Source organism: Sebastes fasciatus, chromosome 2, assembly GCF_043250625.1.
Source record: "Sebastes fasciatus isolate fSebFas1 chromosome 2, fSebFas1.pri, whole genome shotgun sequence".
Lineage (NCBI taxonomy): Eukaryota > Metazoa > Chordata > Actinopteri > Perciformes > Sebastidae > Sebastes > Sebastes fasciatus.
The window spans coordinates 9686663-9708583 of NC_133796.1; the positions used below are offsets into that span (position 1 = coordinate 9686663).

Consider the following 21921-nt stretch of genomic DNA (forward strand, 5'->3'; position numbering starts at 1 on the left):
TAAATTAACATTTCTATTCAATATCTTAGACAAAGTTTGAAAAATAATTCTCCAATAGTTCAACAAACTAGGACAGCTCCAGAACATGAAAAATTGTTTTAAACCAGATATTTTTTTTAATTTATGTAATAGTATTATGGTATATTTACCTTGAGATTGGCATTACACATTATAATGTATATACTATGTATTTAATTTTACATTCACATTTGCCTTACTGATAACTGTGTCCAGAGTGACTTATAATTAATACAACAGTACAATAATGTGTTCAAAAGTGCAAATGTTAGGGGCTTAATGCCATTAAATTCTCTGATGTGGTCACAGATCATGTATAAGAGAGATCAATACAATATATAAAAATTGATTTTTGGTGTGTGACATGAAAAGCTGTAATCACTGCTCATACTGGCAGCTGGATGATGTCTAGCAGTGATGCTCACTTTCTTGGCTGTGGCTACTGTCATTGATGATTATCTTGCTATTCTGCATCATCATTCATTACACATCAAAGCTGCATGCTAATGAGCAGCATCGCTCCCTTTTTCTTTTCTTATATGCAGGTCCAAAATGACAGTAATTACTTTTTATGCCTTCATGTGCGATGATAATTTCTGATGCTGATTTCTGAAGCTACTCAAGAACCAAACATTCATCCACTAAAAAAATCTGGACAACTGGTTAATTTTCTAAATAATAAGTTCTGGATGAACCTTCACAGCTGGATAACTACAAACTTGTTATAAAAGTTTTTTTTGACATTTGACTGACTTTGACAGCATGTAGAAAACATGCATAACATAACAGGGAAATTAGGGTATCAATGTTTTCTGACTGTGTTATCTGACTTTGAATGAGTACTCTCAACGTTAAATGTACATGCATGTATGTATATTTTTTGTAATGTTTCATGTTCTGACCTCATTTCTGATTCAGAATCACTGCAAAGTGTCCAACCCTCAGTGGAGAGAGAGGTTCACGTTTAACCAGTTTATGGACAGGCCAGACATCATGGAGGTGGAGCTCTGGTCCAAGGAGGGACGAAGGAATGAGGAGTGTTTTGGAACGTGAGTCTGCATTCACAACGTGTGTTTGTGTTTGTTTTTTGTGTGTGCTCGCCCTGCAAAGTCAGTATGGGAACAATCTCAAAACTAGTGATGTGATTCTTGACACTCCCACAGCACTAGTTTTCTCCCGACATCGGTCACATTCCTGTTTTGCAAGACGGGCTCCATTAGATTTTTTTTTTTGTGCTTCCGTGGAGTTTGTGTTGGAGTCTGAGTTGTGGTGGGGTCTGGTCGTTTGTTGCCGTTAGCAGACTCCTTTCCTAAATGAACGATTAGCTATGGATGCACACTGATAGCCCTAAAGCGGAGCTAAAGAGAGTAAAGGCACTTTTTAGGTTAGTTTACAACCTGTTCACACATTGGCAATAAAAAAACATTAATATGTGTAAAAACTTGGATACAATCCCTTTTTAAGTGTTCATCCTTCATAATGTTGCTCCCATGTCAATGCCTACTGCGCCTTACCATACAATGAACAATGTGAAAAATGTAGGCTGGTGCTGTAAGGATCAAGTGTGTACATGTATGTTTGTCTTGTGAATGCGGGTGTCTGCACATGTGTATACTTGCTTTTATTCCTGTATGTGTGCATACTATTGTGCATGTCTGTGCATGATATATGTAAAAAAAAATGTTTGCATCACCAAAACTGTACCTGCACGTGTGTGCTGCAGCATGTGAAGGCCTGTTTGTGTGTGTACAGGTGTGACGTTGACCTGTCCAGGGTACCTCTCAATCAGAGACAGCTGTTCACGAAAACCCTGGAACAGAGAGGACGCTTGGTCTTCCTGGTTACACTGAACACATGCAGCGGCGTTTCCATCTCTGACCTCTGCGCTGCACCGCTTGATGAACCTCATGAACAAAAGAACCAGCTGGATAACTACGTCAGTACCTGTACCAGCTGTATATATTCTATCTGTACTGTGTGTGGATGCATCACTTCACCACCTACATGTTCCAGTTGAAGTGTTAATATATCTGACACTTTTATTAGATTGTTATCAGCCATGACGGCGATGCTGGTGTTGTTTTCACCTTCTGAGTCTGTGTGTGAGTCATCATGGTAAAATGTGGTCCTGGAGACACCTACTACAGCAGGCACTAAAACAGAAGCAGTGCTTTGCCAGGTGTTTATATGTGTGTCTGTGGACCGTGCAAGATGCAGTCACAAAACTTTACTGATGTGTAGTTGAGATCAAAATGAAGGCAGAGTTTGAAGATGGGTGTGGTCAGAGCAAAGGCATCGGGAGTAGGGGGGTTGGAAATGGGGAACTTTACGGCCCTGGCTCGATTAGGCGTCGCAGCTCATGTGATCGGTTATCTGTAAAATCTTTTACTCAATTTTGAAATATAAAAGCAGCCGGTGATGGAGAGAAACTGAGCTCTTGAGAATCTGAGTCAGTCTAAAGATTGTCGAGTCAAGTAAAAGCCCACTTCAATTTAAGAGTGAAGAAAACGCTTGTTTGGTAATCTCAGTTGCTATTAAGTGAACATTCAATCCAAATGTATGTATAGTTATAGTTTGAAGCTGATAAAACAATTGGGCGTCAATTTGTCAGTTTTAGGTTATTTAAGTCTAAATTGCTGTCAGGGTTCTTGCAGTACTTTCTGTGTTGAAAGGCCAAGAGATGGCAGTATCTGCCAGGTAATGTGCTGGGAGGCAGTGTCACAACCTGGCTCTCAAGGCCATGACAAATAGGGAGTCACACAGTGGTAAAGATTTCTGCTTTATCAGTGTTGAGTGTTATGTAGTGAGAAGGTCTGTAGGTATTACCTTAAGATACAGCTGGATGGATGGATGGACTTTATTGATCCCGAAGTGGGAAGTTGTTGTGTTACAGCAGCAGGTTAACGAGGCATTGCACAGGAACAGTAAATATACATATCAACACTGAGAGAGATATTTATCCATAGAATATCTATATAATACACTATAAATATACCAAACTATGTGCAAATCTGTTGCAGTTTTTTTTTTTTTATTAAATGCAATGAGGTAGAGTGAGAGTATACAGATGTGCAAATTCACCAGGTGCAAGTTTATTGAAGGTACAAAACAAAGTGGAGTGTAGTTGAGACAGAAACTTTAAAGCTTAGAGTTCTCTGTTAGACAGAGGTGAGGTGTTGTAGAGTAGGAAAGATTTCTTATACACATTGTAAAGAAAAAGGTCCAGCGTGAGCCCCTCTCATAAACCATACTGATGATGTACAGAGAGGAGGAGGGAATACATATTTATGACTCTGCTGAAGATACCAGCCCATTACAATCTGCCTTAAATATTGTTAACAAACGCTGCATTTAAAGTGCAATGCATGATTTTTGTGTTTTAGTCTATTAGAGCTGAAGTATGTGAGATTGGCGCAAATATATGATTTTAAAAAAAAAGTTATTTTTATAAAACGGTCGCTATATCGTGACAGTAGTACATGAAACAGGTAACCTGAGAAATATCATGTGCCTCGGTGTCCTCCAGTGCTCCTAACAGCATCTACAAGATTTCACAGACCGGAGGAAAACAAGCAGTAAGAGCTGATCTGAGGTCTGCTGTCCAGCTGCTGTCTATGAGTGCCGGCTGTCAATCACTTGCGAACTCCAACCAAACGGTCAAACTAGACTGAGCTGATCAAATATGAATCAATATTATGTTACGTTAATGCCTATTTCTCGCCTCAAATGTTTTCAGAATCATCTTGTAGTGCACGGTTTAGCTGTAAAATGAGAACGTTTTGACGCCGCCACCATTGTGAAATCTGGTGACGGAATGCCAAGTTCTGGTCACATGACCGGAGCACAGCCAATAGGAATGCTCTCTCAATAAAATGACCTGTGATTGGTCAAAGTCTCCCGTCACGATTTTTTAAAGACTGAAAAGTCTAGTTTTCTCTCAGAACATTTGAATTACAAAATGCTGAAAGGTTATTATGGAATTTTTGCCCAATGATGCCAAAAAATATACTGCCTACTGCAGCTTTAACTAAAAATCATGCATATTTTACCATCAACCAGTTTTCCAAAGCATTACATAGGTAATTAGATGGTATATCGTACCTGTCTTGCAGCGGCTGGTTTCAGTTCATGCCAGAAAAGTATGAAAGTAAACTTGCAGTGACTTGAAAGTTGCTTAAGATGGATAATGGACTTGGACTTGGACTTGGACTTATATAGCGCTTTTCTAGTCTTCCGACCACTCAAAGCGCTTTACACTACATGTCAGTATTCACCCATTCACACACTGATGGCAGAGGCTACTAAGGTGCCAACTTTGCCCATCAGGATTTAATCTAAATACTCATTCACACACCGATGGCTATGCCTCCGGGAGCAATTTGGGGTTAAGTGTCTTGCTCAAGGACACATCGACATGTGACCCGGAGCAGCCGGGGATCGAACCACCGACCTTCCGATTGGTGGACAACCTGCTCTACCCTCTGAGCCACAGCCGCCCATAATCCATCATGGCAATGCAATTGGAAGCAAAGACTGTTTTTGTGAATATGTCTTGTTGGTGTATTGAAGTTCTTGTGGAAAATACTGACATTTCCAAGTCAGCTGCTGAAGAGAAACCTTTTTACTGCAGAATGAAAAAAAAATCACCTTCATCAAATATCTGGTCTGTACAGTAGTTATTTCTTGTCCAGTTAAAGTTTTTATCTTCCAACAACATACTGTAGTTTGCAAAAGCACTACTTTTTTGGTGTCTGTCTCTCAAATCCCAGATGGCACAGCTTCCCAAAAACATATTTGCCCTAACAATATTTACCATAACTCCTTGAAACTCATTTCTTTTGTCAAAAGTGAGTGCAACAGCCATCTGGCAGCGTCTGCATATACAGATTAGCACAGGTCTGTTGTTGGATGTGGATCTATTTTCTATTGCGCAAATAATATTGATGACATTTATAGACAACATAAACATATTTTCTTTATAATGTGAATCTGATATTTAAATCATATTAAATGTAATGGAAAGCCGGGCAAATATTTTGATCTTGGTTTTTGTAATCCCAGATTTTCTAACATTGTGAGTTGGCTGACCCGAATGCTTCGACCATTGCCATAGTAATCGACCTCCAAATTAGTATCCGAATGCTTCGTTTTTTTGTATAATTTTTATGTAAGTGGGTAATAATAAACTATAAATCCCCAAATAGCCCATGAAATAAGGAATAATCCCATAACATTATTAATATTCAACATTAATTATTAGTTTCTCTCAGACGGATATCCCTGTTGTCCCGGGCACTGAAACGGGGGAGATGGAGACAGAAGAACATGTCCTGCCTGCTGCGCCGCACCACGAAGCTTCGATTACCTTTAAATATTTCTCGACAAAACTTTGAAGCCCAAAAATTTGTATTCGGAAGAGCCCTAATTGCGAGAAAGGACATGTTGGAACAATTTTGCTATTTGTTTTTCTCACTACTGCACTTGAATGAAAAAAAAGTTTGGTTCATGTATCCTATGATAAATAATTAAAAAAAGGATTGTGCAGGCTTGGTGGCAGTAGGTGCTCTCTAAGTATTTTCTAATTTAAATGTATCTAAACCCTCATGCTTCCTGTCTGTCCTCCACAGAGGTTGAAACGGTCCCTGGAAAACCTCCGTGATGTTGGTTTCCTTCAAATCAAAGTTCTCAAGGCAACAGATTTGATGGCTGCTGATTTAAACGGTACGTCACACATTTGGATTTAAGTTCTTTGTTCTGTTTCTACATTAAACGGGACAGAGGGAGCCTGGCGTGAACGTGTTTTTGCTGTTGTTGTGTTCTGCAGGAAAGAGTGATCCATTCTGTGTGTTGGAGCTGGGGAACGACCGACTGCAGACCCACACAGTCTACAAAAGCCTCCACCCAGAGTGGAATAAAGTCTTCACATTGTCAGTTTCAGGCTCTTTTTTTCCTCACCACATTTTCTCATTAATACTACGTGATGTATGTATGCTGTGTGTTGTAAACTGGGACGTTGTGGCTATTGTGAGTGCCGGTTTGTGAGGAGTATCTGACCTCCTTGTTTTGTGTCCACAGCCCTGTCAGAGACATTCATGATGTTCTGGTGGTGACTATCTTTGATGAGGATGGAGACAAGGCGCCAGACTTCCTGGGAAAAGCTGCCATTCCCCTGCTCTCGGTACACACTACCTCACTAAGAGTCCATCATGCAGACAATGGACTAATCTATTTACACTCAGTGTCTAAATTAAAGTGAAGAGGGCGATAACACTCCAGCGCGTTGAAGGCTCGCTAAGATGTAATCCAGCATGACTGATAGTCAGGTTCATGGATGAGTTCAGCACCTGATGCCCTTTCTGTCCTTCAGATCCGCAGGGGACAGCAGATCGCCTTCCTGCTGAAGAAAGAGGACTTAGGTGGGCTGACAAAGGGGAGCATCATTCTGGAGCTGGAGGTTATTTTTAACCCTGTGAGTAAAAGTTCAGCCTGCAATGAGGACATGAGTGCATGATGGATTCTGTCTGCTGCTCATTGACTTTTTTTTTTTTTTTTATCAGGTCAGAGCTAGTATAAGATCCTTCCAACCAAGGGAGAAAAAATTCATGGAGGATAATCCCAAATTTTCCAAAAAGGTTTGATACAGCTCTGATAAATTTACTGTGTAGTAAAGGGTTGGGAAATCATCATTTTGCATTGAGTCAAAAACATATAAGGGCTTTCAATCGATTAAAAAATTTAATCGCATGATTGTCCATAGTTATTTGCGATTAATCACACATTTTTTATCTCTTCAAAATGTACCTTAAAGGGAGATTTGTCAAGTATTTAATCCTCTTCTCAACATGGGAGTGGGCAAATGTGCTTGCTTTATGCAAATATATATGCAAATATTTATTATTGGAAATCAATTAACAAGACAAAACAATGATAAATATTGTCCAGAAACCCTCATAGGTACTGCATTTAACATAGAAAACATGCCCAAATCATAACATGGCAAACTGCAGCCCAACAGGCAACAGCAGCTGTTAGTGTGTCAGTACTCCTTGACTATTACTTGCCCCAAACTGCATGTGATTATCATAAAGTGGGCATGTCTGTAGAGGGGAGACTCGTGGGTATCCATAGAACCCATTTTTATTCACATATCTTGAGGTCAGAGGTCAAGGGACCCCTTTGTAAATGGCCATGACAGTTTTTTCTCGCCAAAATTTAGCGCAAGTTTGGAGCGTTATTTAGCCTCTTTCACAACAAGCAACTTTGACATGGTTGGTACCAATGGATTCCTTAGATTTTTCTAGTTTCATATGCCACCTGCGTTAAAGAAATTAGTGGCGTAAACAACATGTTATCGCGTTTACTTTGACAGCCCTAAAACATATATTTTGTAACACACGTAGTACATTTCCAGAGCAGCATACATTTCCATACAAAGGGCAGTATACCCTTCAACTCCATTAGTGCTGAATCAGTTGATCGATAGAAAATGAATCGGTATATTTGCTGCTTTACTTTCTCTTATGGTAGTAAACTGAACATGTTTGGGTTTTAGACTGTTGGTAGGACAAAACAAGGGCTGTGAAGATGTTAGATGTGAGGAAATTGTGATTGCGAAAAGTTGCGATTTTTCAAAATTGTTTTGACATTTTATCGACCAAACAATGAATTATTTATTCAAGAAAAGTACGGGCACTGGTTTCAGCCCTAAAGTTCATAGCATTAAACGTTAGAAGCAACCAACAGTAAAGAGGGCAAGGGTCAAAGGTCACTGCACTTTTGACAACGTTCATGTGATGCTTGGATAATTGAAATTTCTAAGACAAATAGAGGCAGAAGTTGTACAAATGTTACCATGTTTATTATCAGTTGGCTCTTTATGAACTGATCATGAAAACAATATTGTTTATGAATATGTTGAACATTTTGCTTTTCTTCTCTCTGAAAACCCGACGCCTGCAGAAGCAAAGACTTTCCTCTGCCTGAATTAGTTGAATCGAGCTTTAATTGACCCCAACTGTGACTGAGTTTGTGTCCACTGTTCTGCTACATTAGTTTGATATACAGTGTGCAAGACAGGGTGCGAGACAGGGTGCCTGACTGTCTGTACTTCCCACAAAGACTCATTGTTGTCAGACAATACGGTGCTCACTAACGCCAAAATTGGCTTACGCACTGTGGACTCTGGTCGTAATGTGCAGGGTTTCCTTGTGTTTTCATGTTGAAAGTCTTGGTTGACAAAATCAGGTCAGATTTCTGACATTTTTGCCCCCTCACCATGACGGCTCATGCATGCCAAAACCTACCAGCTACTCTCACTGTTACACTAGCTGACTGGGCGCTCCCTGTTTAGTGCGAATCAACTTCTTACAAAATGAATATACACAATGAAAACATCATTAAGAGCACTTCTATTCACATTTTAAACACAACTACTGTAATATTTATGTGCTTTGCATGTTTATGATCTGTATCTTTCAGGCTCTGGCCAGGAACGTGGTGCGTGTTCAGACACTCTACAGGGCGATCACGTCGACTCTGCAGTACATCAAAAGCTGTTTCCAGTGGGAGAGCATTCAGAGGAGCCTGCTAGCCTTCCTGGTGAAGTGCTTTAACTGCTTATCAACACACTATCCGCATTTCCCTCTGTTTTCCCTCCGAGCAGCGGAAGACAACCGCAGTCTGGCTATCCCCTACTTGAACTCTCCCAGCGAGATTCTTAATCAATGCGGCGTTGGGCTCAGCAGAAACGCAGGCTTGGCCCCGTCTCCGCGCTGGAGTGGACGCTTTCAGTGTTGTGTGTGTGTGTGTGTGTGTCTCTCGGATGCAGAGTTAAGCCTCAGCTGGAGCGAGTAGAGTCCCAGTGGAGTCGAGATAGAGTCTATTTTTGTTCTACTTCCCTGACAACTCATTAACCCTCCGTCCAATCTGTGCTCGGTTTGATTTAGACCCCATTATGCAGACAGAAGTCCAATTAAAAGGCTCTTCAGAGATAAGACGTGTTCTCCATCCTCCCATTGTTGAATACAAGTGTTAAGCAAGTGTGAAGACAGAAACGCAGTACAAGCCTCTCAGTCCTTGTCTTTAAACGGCGAAGTGGAGTGGGTGCTGATCCTTTTGACGTTATTCTCTCCCAGATCTAGCTCGATTGAAATGGCATACGGCAAGTTGTGCATTAACTATGCAAGCAATCAAGGTCATGGAAAGTTCTTTTTGTTTTTGCGGTCGACGTCCTGTAGATGGCACTAAAGTTTTGTAAAGTTTTGTAAAGTTGTGTAAAGCGATACTGTACGCCAGCCAATAGCACAGGTTGTTAAAGTTGCTGTGAAAAAATGGGAGCTGCAGCACAGAGCTGTTATCTGTTAACAGAAGCCTTCTTTAGCTTTGAGTCGTGCATTTCGTTTTGCGATTTAGGATCATCTAGAAACTGTGTCGTCCAGCATGGGGTCAGCAGGCCGTTAATCAGAAATATCTACACCATAGTTAATGCACAGTTACTCACAATGGAACGGATCGTATAGAGTTAATTATTAGGGAAAATATCGTTTTTTTTGCCTGACAGATCAGACACACACACACACACACACACACAGAAATCATACAAGCATGAACAAGCGCACAATGCACACACACAAACACACACACACACACATATCCTCCCACTGCATCTCTGTGTGTTTGAAAGACAGTACCATCTGTACTCATGTTTTCACACTAACGCTCCCTGCCATTTCAAGCCTGAGTGAGAAGAAATAAATGCCTGCTTAATGCCGCCACATGAGAGTAATGAATCAAAGCTTCACTCTGCATGACAGGACAGAATCACCTGCAACATCTGCCGATTTGTCAGAAACCTTTGCGCAGAGCGCTTTAGTCACTTTAAATGTACCAGTTATCCTCAATCCTGGCAGCGTTTATGAACTATAATAGATCACATAATGTAGGCCCTCATTACTTTATTTTGTAGAAGGTGGTAGGATTTGCTGTTTTACTTTTCTGAAGTATAATATCAGTATTGTAAATAAAAAAAGATGCTATTTCCAAACAGAAAATAATCATTCCCACCCAAACAAAGAAACAAGAGGGGGATCACCCACGGGCAAACGGGGTACTAGGGGTTGTAGGTGGAATCCTCCAAAAAAAAATAGAAAAATACATATTTAGATTATTTTCTCTGTATTTTCAGTATGAAACCAGCTACATGTTGGATGTTCAGTAAAACACTAAAACAGCGTAGTAAAAAAACGTAACCCCAATAAATAGCACTATTGCTCAATTTAATACAATCAGGGGTTTTGCTGCAACACCCTTACTTGCAGGGGTAATTGATTAATAGTTTAAATGCAAAGATTAACTCAGTTAAAATACTTTATTTAATTTGCAAAGAGATGCGCCCTCTCGGTGCATGTGCCTTCTCAAAGTAGTGCTATGATGTTGAATGTTATAGGGATGTCAGAGGTGTGTTTTTCCAAAAATTAGATTTAAAAAATCACAACATATTGCTTACAGTATTGCAATATATTGAATCGTAACGCCTGTATCATGATGCGTATTGCCAAATTCTTGCCAATACACAGCCCTACTTACTTGGTCTGGTATGACCAGTAGCATATGGTGGCAAATGTTTGCTTGATATTATGGTTCACTGACTTTATGACTCCACTTTTAGCATTATCCCATAATTATCCATAATAATCAGGAGCTGCTGTTCAGCAAACATTACACAGTCCCCGCTTTAAAACAATGAATGTTGTGAATGATGTCAGTGATTTCTGTGCTCTTGGATTACCGCCGTGCCACGCAAACCCTTCCCCGAGCATTAGTGTGGAAATCCCGCTGAAAATGTGCTACCCTCCAGTTCAGTAGCTCTCCCAACATTAGGTAGCCTTTCTTTTTTTTCTTTCTCTCTGATCTGATCTGGATTGTATTTCCAGAACCCTTTTTGCTGTCGAAGACTGTGTAATGCCTCTCAAGCTGAAATGGGTTGCAGTTATCACAATCTTTATGGGCTGGGTATACATTTCCACCAAAGCGTGACTTGGCTTTCCCCCCGTCCCGGCTCTCCCAGTCATTACAAAGTCCTCTCAAATAAAACATAACCCTTTCAGTGAGGAGTTGGTTTCATCTCCTCTCCCAGGCCGTGTTTTGGCTTGTGATAACACAGACAAGAGCATGCTTGGCTTTTTGCACATTAAAGCTGATGGTGGTGGTGGTGAGGAGGGGGGCGGGGATCTGCCATCTTTTATGTCAGTTGGTGCCTCAGAGGAGAGTGATGTCTTTACCAGATGTTCACTTCTATTTTTATTAGCATATAAAAACCTGTAAAGCCTTCCCCACGCCTCGTGGCTCGCTGCCATTTTGGCCGGCGCTGCCTCTCTGACAGGGTTATTTTATCGTTCCATTTAGCCGCGCAATTGAGACATCACAAGCCATATTTCTTTATCCTCTTATCCATTTTCTACCTGAGCCACGCACAGGTGGAATGTCCATCACAAGTTCCATTATGGACGTTAATGACATATTCACACACGGACTCCCTGCGGCTGCGTGGTCGGCTTTAATGTACACGAGATGAGAGGGGCAGATCAATTAGACTTGCGTGGTTAATGTCAATGCGTATACAGGGGGTGGAGGGAGAGTCAGTCCAGCTGAGCGAAGTGGTCGCCCTGCACAGCGTATGCAGAATAACTGTACGTAGGGAGCGAGGCTTTGATAGTGGCAGGGTAGCCTTCATCAGCTTGACCGCTGCTAATTAAATCAATGACAGATTGGATCAACCTTTAGATAGCAGGGAATCAGGAACTATTGAAGATGTCTTTGGATGTGACTTAATGAAGAGCAGTTTGTTTCATACTCCTGCCCCCCCTCTTGTGTCTGACCTCACAGATATCTGACCTCTGTGCCCCTCTGCCTGCAGGTGTTTCTGGTGACAGTGTGGTACTGGGAGTTTTACATGCTGCCATTCTTCATGGTCCTGCTCATCACATGGAACTACTGCCAGATCCGGTCCGGTCGGGTCAGTCAGGATGTGGTGAGTCCGGAGCAGCTTCATCAGCCTCGTCCATCTTATCTATCTATCTATCTATTTATCTATTTATCTATTTATCTATTTATCTATTTATTTATCTATTTATTTACACGGAATCCCTGTTAGTCACTAAAAAAAACACAATGTAAAAACAAATATGTAATTAAAATCCAAAGCAAAAAAAGGGAGCAAAAGAAAAACAAACTTCAAACACAACAAAACAAAAAAAGAATAAATCAACAACAATAAAAATGCTAATAACAAAAATGTCTAATCAAATATTTAACAATAAACAAAAGGCAAAAAAACAAACACTAAAATCAACAACAATTAAACTACTAATGACAATAACAACAAAACAACAAGTACCCATACCTTAAAAACATTTGATACAGCTCAAAAACAACAGCAACACCATTTAAAAGACAGCGTATACAGTTGCCAAAATATAAATAAATAAGATAAGAAAAGAAAATTCCTCATTAATGATATATATATACATATAGTCAGGTACAGTTAGAACGTGTCATATTTGGAGAGAGGCATAGACCTGTACTACAAAGCTAGTTCAACATACCCAGGGTATCTTCTCGTTATGTGGCTTAACTAACCCTAACAAACAAGATCCCGCTACGCGATCCTACAACGGTGGTTATCAACTCGCTAAATCAACCCAGGGTTTCTCCATCTGGCTATGAGCGCGTTCACATAAACGGGGCGGTGTTTGCAGCATATGACCAATCACAAACATGGACAGGTCTACAGACTTGCGGACAGACAGGCAGAGCGGCACATTTTACAAAGGAAGAGCAAGCTATAATAGACAAATACGAAGAAGTTAAACACATAATCCAGACTAAAAGTAACACAGTTGAAGCTGCCAAATGCAGGAAGGACAGCTGGCAAAAGAAAAAATTGCTGAATGTGTGTAAATGCGTACACTCAAAAGTCAGATATATTCATCTAGATGGGGCAGTGATATATATAAATAGCTTTTAGAAGTGTAATGGATGAGTTAATTGCACTTCATTATGCCCTTTGACAAAGTTGTGATGTGTATGACTATTTCAGCCTTCTTTCAGCTGCGTCCCCGTCTCCGACGGTGTGAAACGGACTTGAGAACAATTTAAAAAATATATAAAAACATAATTCAGAGCGGTAAACATCCACAGCCTAAATCCAGCTGTCCTTGCTGCATTTGTCAGTTTAAACTGAGTTGATTCCAGCCTGGATTACGACTTAAACTTCTTTGTATTTATATAATATATTATCATACGATCCTCGCACCGAGCTCTGATTGGTCAGTAGGCGGTAGGCCTACCCCGGTAAGAAGTGAATCCCCGTCGTAGGACAGAAAACCCTGCAGGGTTAACCCTGAAGTTACCTCGCTAACCACAAATCCTGCTTCGTAGTACAGGCCTCTGGTGTTCTTTGCCATCAGGTATTTCTTTAGACTCTTGATGGCAAACCATTCCATATATATTTATTCCTCTGAACACAACTGTACATTGACTTGCATTGGTTTTTGTCACGGGAAATGAAAAACAACCTCTTGTTGTGCATGCCTAGTATTAAAGTTATGGCCATTACTACTACCATGTGAAAATTGATGGTACAAGACATTCGGGATTTTAGACACTAAAATATATCTCATGAAACAGAGCAGAGAAATAACCGTTCTGTCCCTCAGCAATGACCAACCCATCTTCTTCTCCTTCAGCCAAGTGACCTGCTGCTTCCTCTTCACACTCTTTTTTTTTTTTTTTTTTTTATTTGGTAGAAAAACAGCTACCTCCACCACATTTTGTTCTCCTAATTAAAAGCTGGTTTGTTTCCATAGCAACCAGCTGCACCTAGCTACATAATAATGAAATAACACATAATACATAAGCATAGAAAACTCACTGAATGGACTAATGCAACATATCATTATAGCCTAAGCTAATTTGCAGTGCTTGTCCCTTACTAACACTACTTTCCTTTTTTTTCCAGTCCGCTTCTAGTTATTGTCCTGAATCCTTCCTCTTCTTCGCCGTAATTGGTCCGTTGCCCTCTTCTCGTTGTGACTGGTCAAATTAGACAAAGTTTTTAGCTTTAGCTGGCTCTGAAAAGGTCACAATTCATAGTGCTCTTTCTCCCCCCCCTACTGTAACCACTCTCCGTTTCACAGGAAATAAGGATGTTGCATCTCGTCTGTACTCGGTGTGGAATAGCAGCTGTATTTACTGTATACGGCTCGACACAGACTGTAGGTTATAGCAAATTACATACACAGTGCACTGTTCAGACAACAATGTGCTTTATTATATTGTGAAATATGTGCTGATTTACAACCATGTAGGGCTGCAACTGTAATGATTATTTTCATTAATGATTAATCTGCTAGGCATTTTTTTCCATTAATTAATGAATTGTTTAGACTTTAAATGTCAGATAATTGTGAAAAATAGTCATAATCACTAGTTCTCAGAGCCCAGGGTAATTTTTTTTATTGTACCAGCAGTCCAAAACAAAGCTATTGCATTCACTTAATGACTTAAAACAATGATAAACGATAATTGCTAAATGATTAAACGATTAATCAATTATCAAAATAGTTGGCGGTTAATTTTGTCAATCAACTATTCAATTCATTAATTCCAGCTTTACAACAGTGTTAATGATAAATGATAATGATAAATGATAATGATGTAATAATGCAAATCTTAATTCTATTTCACAACTTTGTCTTTTTACATATATGAATGTCTGCTAGTGTGTGTAATCTTCTCTTTTTTATTTTTTCTTCTCTTTACCATCCTTTTTAATAATTTAATCTCTTTTTTAAATTGATTAAGGTTTGCACTGGAGAGTGCCTTGATCGAGCCACTCTGAGGGTTTTTTGTACCTCTCCATCACATTTGTTGTTGATGTAGTATCAACTTTTTTTATATGTGTGTAAACAAATAAAATCTAAATCTAAAATGAATATGCTGTAAAGGCATTACTACAGAATATTGAACCAAATCATACACAATAACAAACGGATCCATCATGTACCATTGAAAGCATATTACACACATGACAGATAATGGGAGTATAAAATTGACGCTAAGGTGTGAGTAGATATTAATAACTAAATATGCAACAATCAGAGTTGAATTTGTTAGATATTATTTATTAAGAATTTAACACTTTGAAGCAGATCAATTTGTTGTTTGATCAAATTTAATTCACAGTGCTGGCGACATGAGCAAACAACCTCTCAAGCGTCAGATTTTGATTCACATGTTGGTCAGTCCTAATTGGTGAACGGAAAAAGGCGAGTCCCACCCACTCCAAACCAGACCAAACAACAATTATAGAAAAATCTCTTATAAGGAAATAACCCAAACTGTTTGAACTTTGTAAATTGTGCATTCATATAGGATCCCATAAGTCATACTCAGAATCAGATTAAGAAAGAATGGGTTTTCAGGACCTTTAATTTAGTTATTTATAGTGCAACAAGAGGACACCGCTGTGGTCAAAAACAATGCTGTGAGAGCGAAATAAAGCTGAAAGATGGTAAAACATCAGAGTCAGGTGATAATCTCTGTGGGTTTGTCACTTTGAGCAACTCCTTTCATATACAAGTAATCATATGATCCATTGTTAATATAAAAAATATTGATTACTGCCACTTTAACATATTGTGGTCTAGAAGTGTGAGTCGTCTCACCTTCAGTTGGCTCGGTTTGTTGTGAACAAAGCCAACATGGCCTGCCAGTCAGTCAGCTGTCCTGCAGCGCTGAGTGTTTTTGGAGGCTGACCTCAGGGTCACCACTGATCCCTGCACTTTGTCAGACGACGACGACCCCACGAGCGCACTGGAGTTAATACGGACTCCCTGTGTCAAAATGAGTTTATTATTTAGAAAAATCTCAACTCTCTAATACACTTCTTCTTATTTTTCAGGACAATATGGATGTGGGGGATGAGGACGAGGATGATGAGAAGGTATGCATCTTTTGTTTTTTTTGTTTGCAGTTCTTTGTTGACTAAGCATCTGTATTTCTATATACCGATGAATAGAAAAGAAGAATTATTTTGATGTGTTGACAAAGATATCTGCCTATGATCTATGATTTAATGTCGTTAAGCTCTTTATTCAGTACTAAATCTTCTGATGCATTTTGATTCCTGCCAACCACAAGTTGTACTATTTCTGTGTAAACTTCCCGAAAGACATTTGGGCTTAATGAAGACCTCACCGACCCGTTTCCACATGTCACAACGCATTCATATGCTAATAGAGGGGTGGGGGGAAAAGGTTCTGCTGCATTTGGGAAAGTCCCTGAGCTTAACACGCCATATAATACCATCAATATGGAACTAATGACAGCACTTAGACATGCCTTTTCAATGCTCATTTTCAAAGTTGGTGTTGAAAGTGTTACAATGCTTTTAGAGCAGTGAAATATTCCTTCAGAATGACGGCGGTTTTATTGTAGACGTTTTGAATGGCCTGATGTAAAGTGGTTCTCATACTGGATTCAGTGGGAACATGACCCTGAAACGGCTGTAGTGGTTTAGTGCAGCAAAGGGGGTTTGATGGATATTTGACTGAGGTGAAAGTAAATTGTCTTACATGTGGTTTTTTGGGACTGATAGTCAGTCTGTGCATGTGGAATATTCCAAGTTTGATCCCCCTCTGCAGCTCTTTTCCCAGGCTCGTCCCCAACGTCTGGATGGCATCGAGCCAGCACAGTGTTTCTGAGTAGAGGCAATGATATATATCACAGAGATCACATAGTAGTGACAAAGACCATGGCTTTGGCCAGTAAACAGTCCCCCCACTCCCCGATAACCAGCGACCCCAGCTCCTCTCTTTAGTCCTCTAACCCTCCTTCAGTCTCCCCGTGTTTGAAGATCTCTGGAGAGAGAGCCAGACTTCAGACGGAGACACGGCCACATGTCCACATCAGAGAGTCTGGTCTCCTCTGTTTACTTTAAAGCCGTCCTTCCCTCCTGGGATCTGGATAAGCCTGAGAACGGAGCCTCGACTCTTTCATAATGTGAAGTCCAGTCCCATTCTGAAGAGCGTTCACGTTTACATTCGCCCTCTTATCTAGAGCAGCCTTGAATGAGTGTCTTTCAGTGTTTTGGTGTCTTTTTCAGAGACACTTGGATAGCATTATTATTATTATTAAGTCCAGTAGGGATGAAATCTTTGCTTCGGATATGTCAAAGCTTTGTTATTGTATGTTTGAGCTTATCTTTCTGCTTTTTAGGCTCCAAACCAAATAAAAATCAAGATATTTATGATAACTAGATTTGATCTACTTCAGAATAGCTTTAATTATTTGGTGTAATAAATAATAATTTTTAGTTTCAAGGGTTTATTTAATTAAATATGACAACTACATTTGATAAAAAGTAATAAAACTACAAATTATTGTTTTTTGTAATTGTTTGTACTTGTTTTTTGAGTTTTCCCTCCTTTTCAATCATGCATTCAATCTGTGTTATTTGATGGTACTTTCAAGAGTAATTTAATGAGCTGCATGTTTGACAGTCTGTCACAAGATATTATAACAACCATCTTCTTTCAACCAGCACAAACCTTTTAATTAGATTCATGAAGACACACAGCTTTTATTTTTTAAATGTGTGCTTTTGTTGAAATTCTAATACAATTAGTTGCTGAAAATGATCTACTTTCCCCAAATTCCCCACCAATACATACCAAAATAACAAATAAGAGAAGTTAACACACCCTTCTGAACTTTCTGTTGTTGTGGGCTGTATAAAGACTTTCTGTCTTGTTTTGTTGTTTCTGCTGTAGGAGTCGGAGAGAAAAGGGCTGATGGAGAAAATCCACATGGTCCAAGACACCATCGTCACCCTTCAAACCCTGCTGGATGAGATCGCCTGTTTTGGGGAGAGGATTAAAAAGTAAGAATCTAAAGATCCATCGTGAATTACAGCTCACTATATTTGTTTGTATTTCCGCTAGAGGCATCTTAAAAGTTTATCATCGCAGTATGAAATGGATTGTAATTATAAAATCTTCCTGAAATGTCTTGAATATTATAACATATTATTTTAATTGTCCTTTCCTGTAATTATCCAGTATAAATGAAAAAAAAAACAGTCTGCATTAGAGGGGCCTCAGTTACATTTGTATTTTAAATACAATCAGTAAGTTGGGACAAACATTCTTCCTCAACACTTACCGATTTTTATGATCTTAACTTGTCAGCATTTTCAACTGGTCGGTGCCGTTCCTGTCCAGCCTGGCCTTCCTGATCTTTGTCATCGCAACAATCCTTACGTACTACATCCCTGTTCGCTACGTGGTTCTATTATGGGGTGAGTCTCAAACACTGTTTATTATGTCATCTGTTTTTGTGTCTGTTTGCCTTTATTTTAGCCCCATAAAATCCTTGTCCACTAACTAGTCTAATTTGCTGTCATAGTAAAAATGCTCCTTCCTTTTGTCTTATTATTTTATATCTTTTCATAACATATTTCTATTATCCATGAGAGGTCACAGGAGTATTTTCTCCTTTTTATTTTCTGGCTGCGGAGAGTTCTTCTCTAACATTAGATGCTTGTGATGTATGAATAGAAGCGTATCCTATTGTTAACATACTTACTGGATTTTTGTCTGAATCACTAGAATGTAAAAATGTTTTCCAGCCTAAAAAGTGAAAGTAAAAGGATAAAAAGGCACATGCTGTCGTACCCAAAGCAATATTTCTTGGACAGTCTCCTCCGCAGGTATTTGTTTGTGTGGAAACAAAGAGCGCAGCCACAAGAGACTAGTGTTAATGATATGTTGGTGTGAATTTCTGTTTTAGGTATCAATAAATTCACCAAGAAATTACGGAACCGGTACAGCATCGACAACAATGAAGTGCTTGATTTCCTGTCGAGGGTGCCTTCAGATGTGCAGAAGGTAAGCCCCGCTGGATCAGCCGGCCAGGAAGCCCGAAATCCCAGAGCCCGCTAGCTTTGCATTTCACTAAAACAACTCCCAGGCATTCTTCACTCTTGTCTGTATAATTAGATTCATCTGTATAATTATGTAGCCCCGTATAATTTCTGTTGTGTTTTGGTCGTGATACATCCCTGGTGGAGGTCTGCTGCTTAGCTGCTTTGCAGGGCAGGCTGTTCCCAGGCTGAGACAGGAGACGCTGCTGCTGGTGCTGCTGGTGTCTCCTGTATGAACTCCCCACCCTCAACAACAGCACAAATATCAGCCTCCTCCGCATCACATCAACCAAAAAGAAACAAAATAAGTTTGAGCTGATTTGTAGAATAATTTGCATCACTTTAATAGTGAAAGTCAAAGAGTTCTGGTCTCTGGGGTCAGCCCAGAAAATGGACCTACTTGCAGCCTGCTTTTCAGCAGCTCAATACTCAGGGACCTTTGAAGTTATTCACAATAAAAAGGAAGAAAAGTCAAAGTTTTTGATGACCTTTATGTCAGGTTGTCCTCCCATTCTCTAAAAGGATACACCAGGTAGAGACAGGCTTGATATCTGAGCATACAGATACAATATAAGGTGCATAAAAGATTAAACAATGTGCATAAAAGATTAACAGAGGCAAGATTTAGGTTTGTCACAATGACAAGCTGTGTTTAAGTACAAAACAGTTGTAGTGGTCAAAAATATCACACATTTATCTGTACAAGTTAACAATACTTAAAGAGGCCCCACTTAAAGAGAGCCCTTTTTCTACAAAAGTCATCTTGAAGGTTGCAGGATTTTGGATTGATGGTCCAAAATGGCTTCTTCATGTCCATAAACCAGACACCTAGAAATCTATTAGCTTCTCTCTTTTTTTCTTATCTCTCCTCTTCCATGTGTGTCCTCTATTTTCTTTAATTTCCTCTCCGTCTTCTCTCTTTTTACCCGCCGTTGTCTCTCCTCCTCACCCTCTCTGTCTCTGCCCTTTTCTCTCTAAGCTGTTTGACCCCATTTGCCTCCTCCCTCTGCTCCTGCGATGCCCTTGGGCCCTCTGGATTTAGTGACGGTGACTCTCTCTCTAGTTTCCCAGCTGACCACTGTTATTCTGAATACGCAATGACTGTGGTCATCCTGCTCAGTAGTGGTAGTACTTCATCATACACTTCCTCAGTGAAAATACTATTTGTTTTGCAATAGTTATTGAATAAAAGCACTACAAGATGAACAAAATGTGATGCATCACTGGTAAAAAAAAATAAATAGTGACTCTGGTTCTTATTTCCTGCAGGTTCAATACAGCGAGATGAGAGGCAGCAAGAAGAAGAAACTCTCGTAGGCTTCCTGCTTAAAAACTGTTTCCAGAGGATCTGCTTGTCTTGGGGTTTGCGTGGTAGGTTTGAATCTAAATGCGCTGTGGCGTTAACACAGCTCAGCACCGCTCATATCAACCAGCACCTAAAGACCTTTCAGCCAAAGACGTCCATACTGAGGACTCCGCACAAAGTACGGAGGAACAATTGGTAATATTATTTCCAAAGATTGTAGGTGTTTTAATTGTTTGTACAGTTTATTCTTTAAGATAATCAATCAGAAGCTGCTTTATTTTATATTTCCTGGCCTCAGGTTGTGTCCTCCTGGAACCAGCTGAAATATCACTTTGTATTATACTGAATGTATATGCTTGGTATGTAACATTTGTGTGTATATTTTTACATCATTTACTTTGACATTGATAGAACTGCATACTTTTATTACAAAAATGGACTATCCACCATTTGAAAAAAATAACAATTGTTGCTGGGATGAAAGTAAATTTCATCATAAGGCATTTTCTTAGAAAATAGTTGGAAGGTCTTTATGATTTTAAAATATTCTGATGGATTTTAGGTAACAATTATAGAGCCTTTGTCGATACAGCAACATACTTTAAGTTAGTAGCAAATATTCTGCATCATATTCCTTTGTTTTTTTCCATTTACCTTTGTAAATGGATAAAGAGCTATGTGCATACAATGTCGACTGACTGATTTTACTTCAATGTGACAGTATGGACTTATTTTTACATGCAAAGATGAGTGCCTACATTTAGATTTTCATTCATCCTGCATAGAGGATGCTCTGTGCTCTGTTGTATGTTACTCTTTGCTTGTGAGTGGGATGGGGCCGGATCTTAACTTTATTTATTAATCACAATCACCGATGAAGACTTTGTGTCTCTCATTTCTAACAGCAATAAATGCACACAATCACAGTTGAGTATATTTTCTGCCTCGGCTCTGTACTGCGTCTCTTTGAATTCCCCTGCTCGCCGTATTCATCCTCCCCGTGCTCCCCGTGCTGCAGGATTGTGGGCGTCTTAACAGCACAGTTTCCAAGCCCCCCTCTCTTCATTAGGCTTTCATGAAGCGAGGCGAGGCTGTGCGAGACCTCACCGGCACCCGAGCTCCCTGCTGTGTTGATGGCCCTTGGGCGTCGCCGAGAGCAGGAGGACCTCGGCGACCTCCTCCTCAGCTGCTGCGACGAGATGCCTGCAGCCAGCATCCTATCAAGCACAGCAGCCAGACAAACCTCCGGTACCGAGCTGCACGCCGCTCAGGAGCAGGAGGAGGATTTTAAAACCAGCCACAAGCAACAACAGCCGCACCAATTTAGGGATTGGAGAATTGGAATAGTTAAGATGTTGGCGTTCAGAGTAATACCCTGGGATTTATGGCTTTTAAGTCGGAGCGCGTGGGCTCTCAGTCAGCTGCTTCTTAAATGAGAAATGAGTAAAATTAGAGGATAACTGCTCATGAAATACAATAAGAAATCCCATAATTATAGTGTCAAATTCTATACAAATGTATTGCATATGAAATCATTTGATTGGCGTAATTAGATACGTCTTCATGTGAGGTGTAATTGATGCCTATTAATACTAGATTGAGAAATACATGAAAT

At 39.8% G+C, this 21921-nt stretch overlaps 1 protein-coding gene across 3 annotated transcripts in view; it reads left to right on the top strand.

The window, feature by feature from the left end:
- mctp2b (multiple C2 domains, transmembrane 2b) overlaps positions 1–21240 on the top strand; it is a 46623-nt gene extending 25383 nt beyond the window's left edge. For all 3 annotated transcript variants that reach the window (XM_074660993.1, XM_074661005.1, XM_074660997.1), the window contains 14 exons: positions 937–1067; positions 1771–1954; positions 5646–5739; positions 5843–5945; positions 6094–6196; positions 6386–6487; positions 6576–6650; positions 8497–8616; positions 11933–12046; positions 15980–16021; positions 17850–17959; positions 18267–18376; positions 18868–18965; positions 20270–21240. In XM_074660993.1, the coding sequence (XP_074517094.1) occupies positions 937–1067; positions 1771–1954; positions 5646–5739; positions 5843–5945; positions 6094–6196; positions 6386–6487; positions 6576–6650; positions 8497–8616; positions 11933–12046; positions 15980–16021; positions 17850–17959; positions 18267–18376; positions 18868–18965; positions 20270–20317 (1434 nt within the window). In that variant the 3' untranslated portion in view covers positions 20318–21240. The remainder of the gene's footprint in view (positions 1–936; positions 1068–1770; positions 1955–5645; positions 5740–5842; positions 5946–6093; positions 6197–6385; positions 6488–6575; positions 6651–8496; positions 8617–11932; positions 12047–15979; positions 16022–17849; positions 17960–18266; positions 18377–18867; positions 18966–20269) is intronic.
- Positions 21241–21921: the final 681 nt, after the last annotated feature.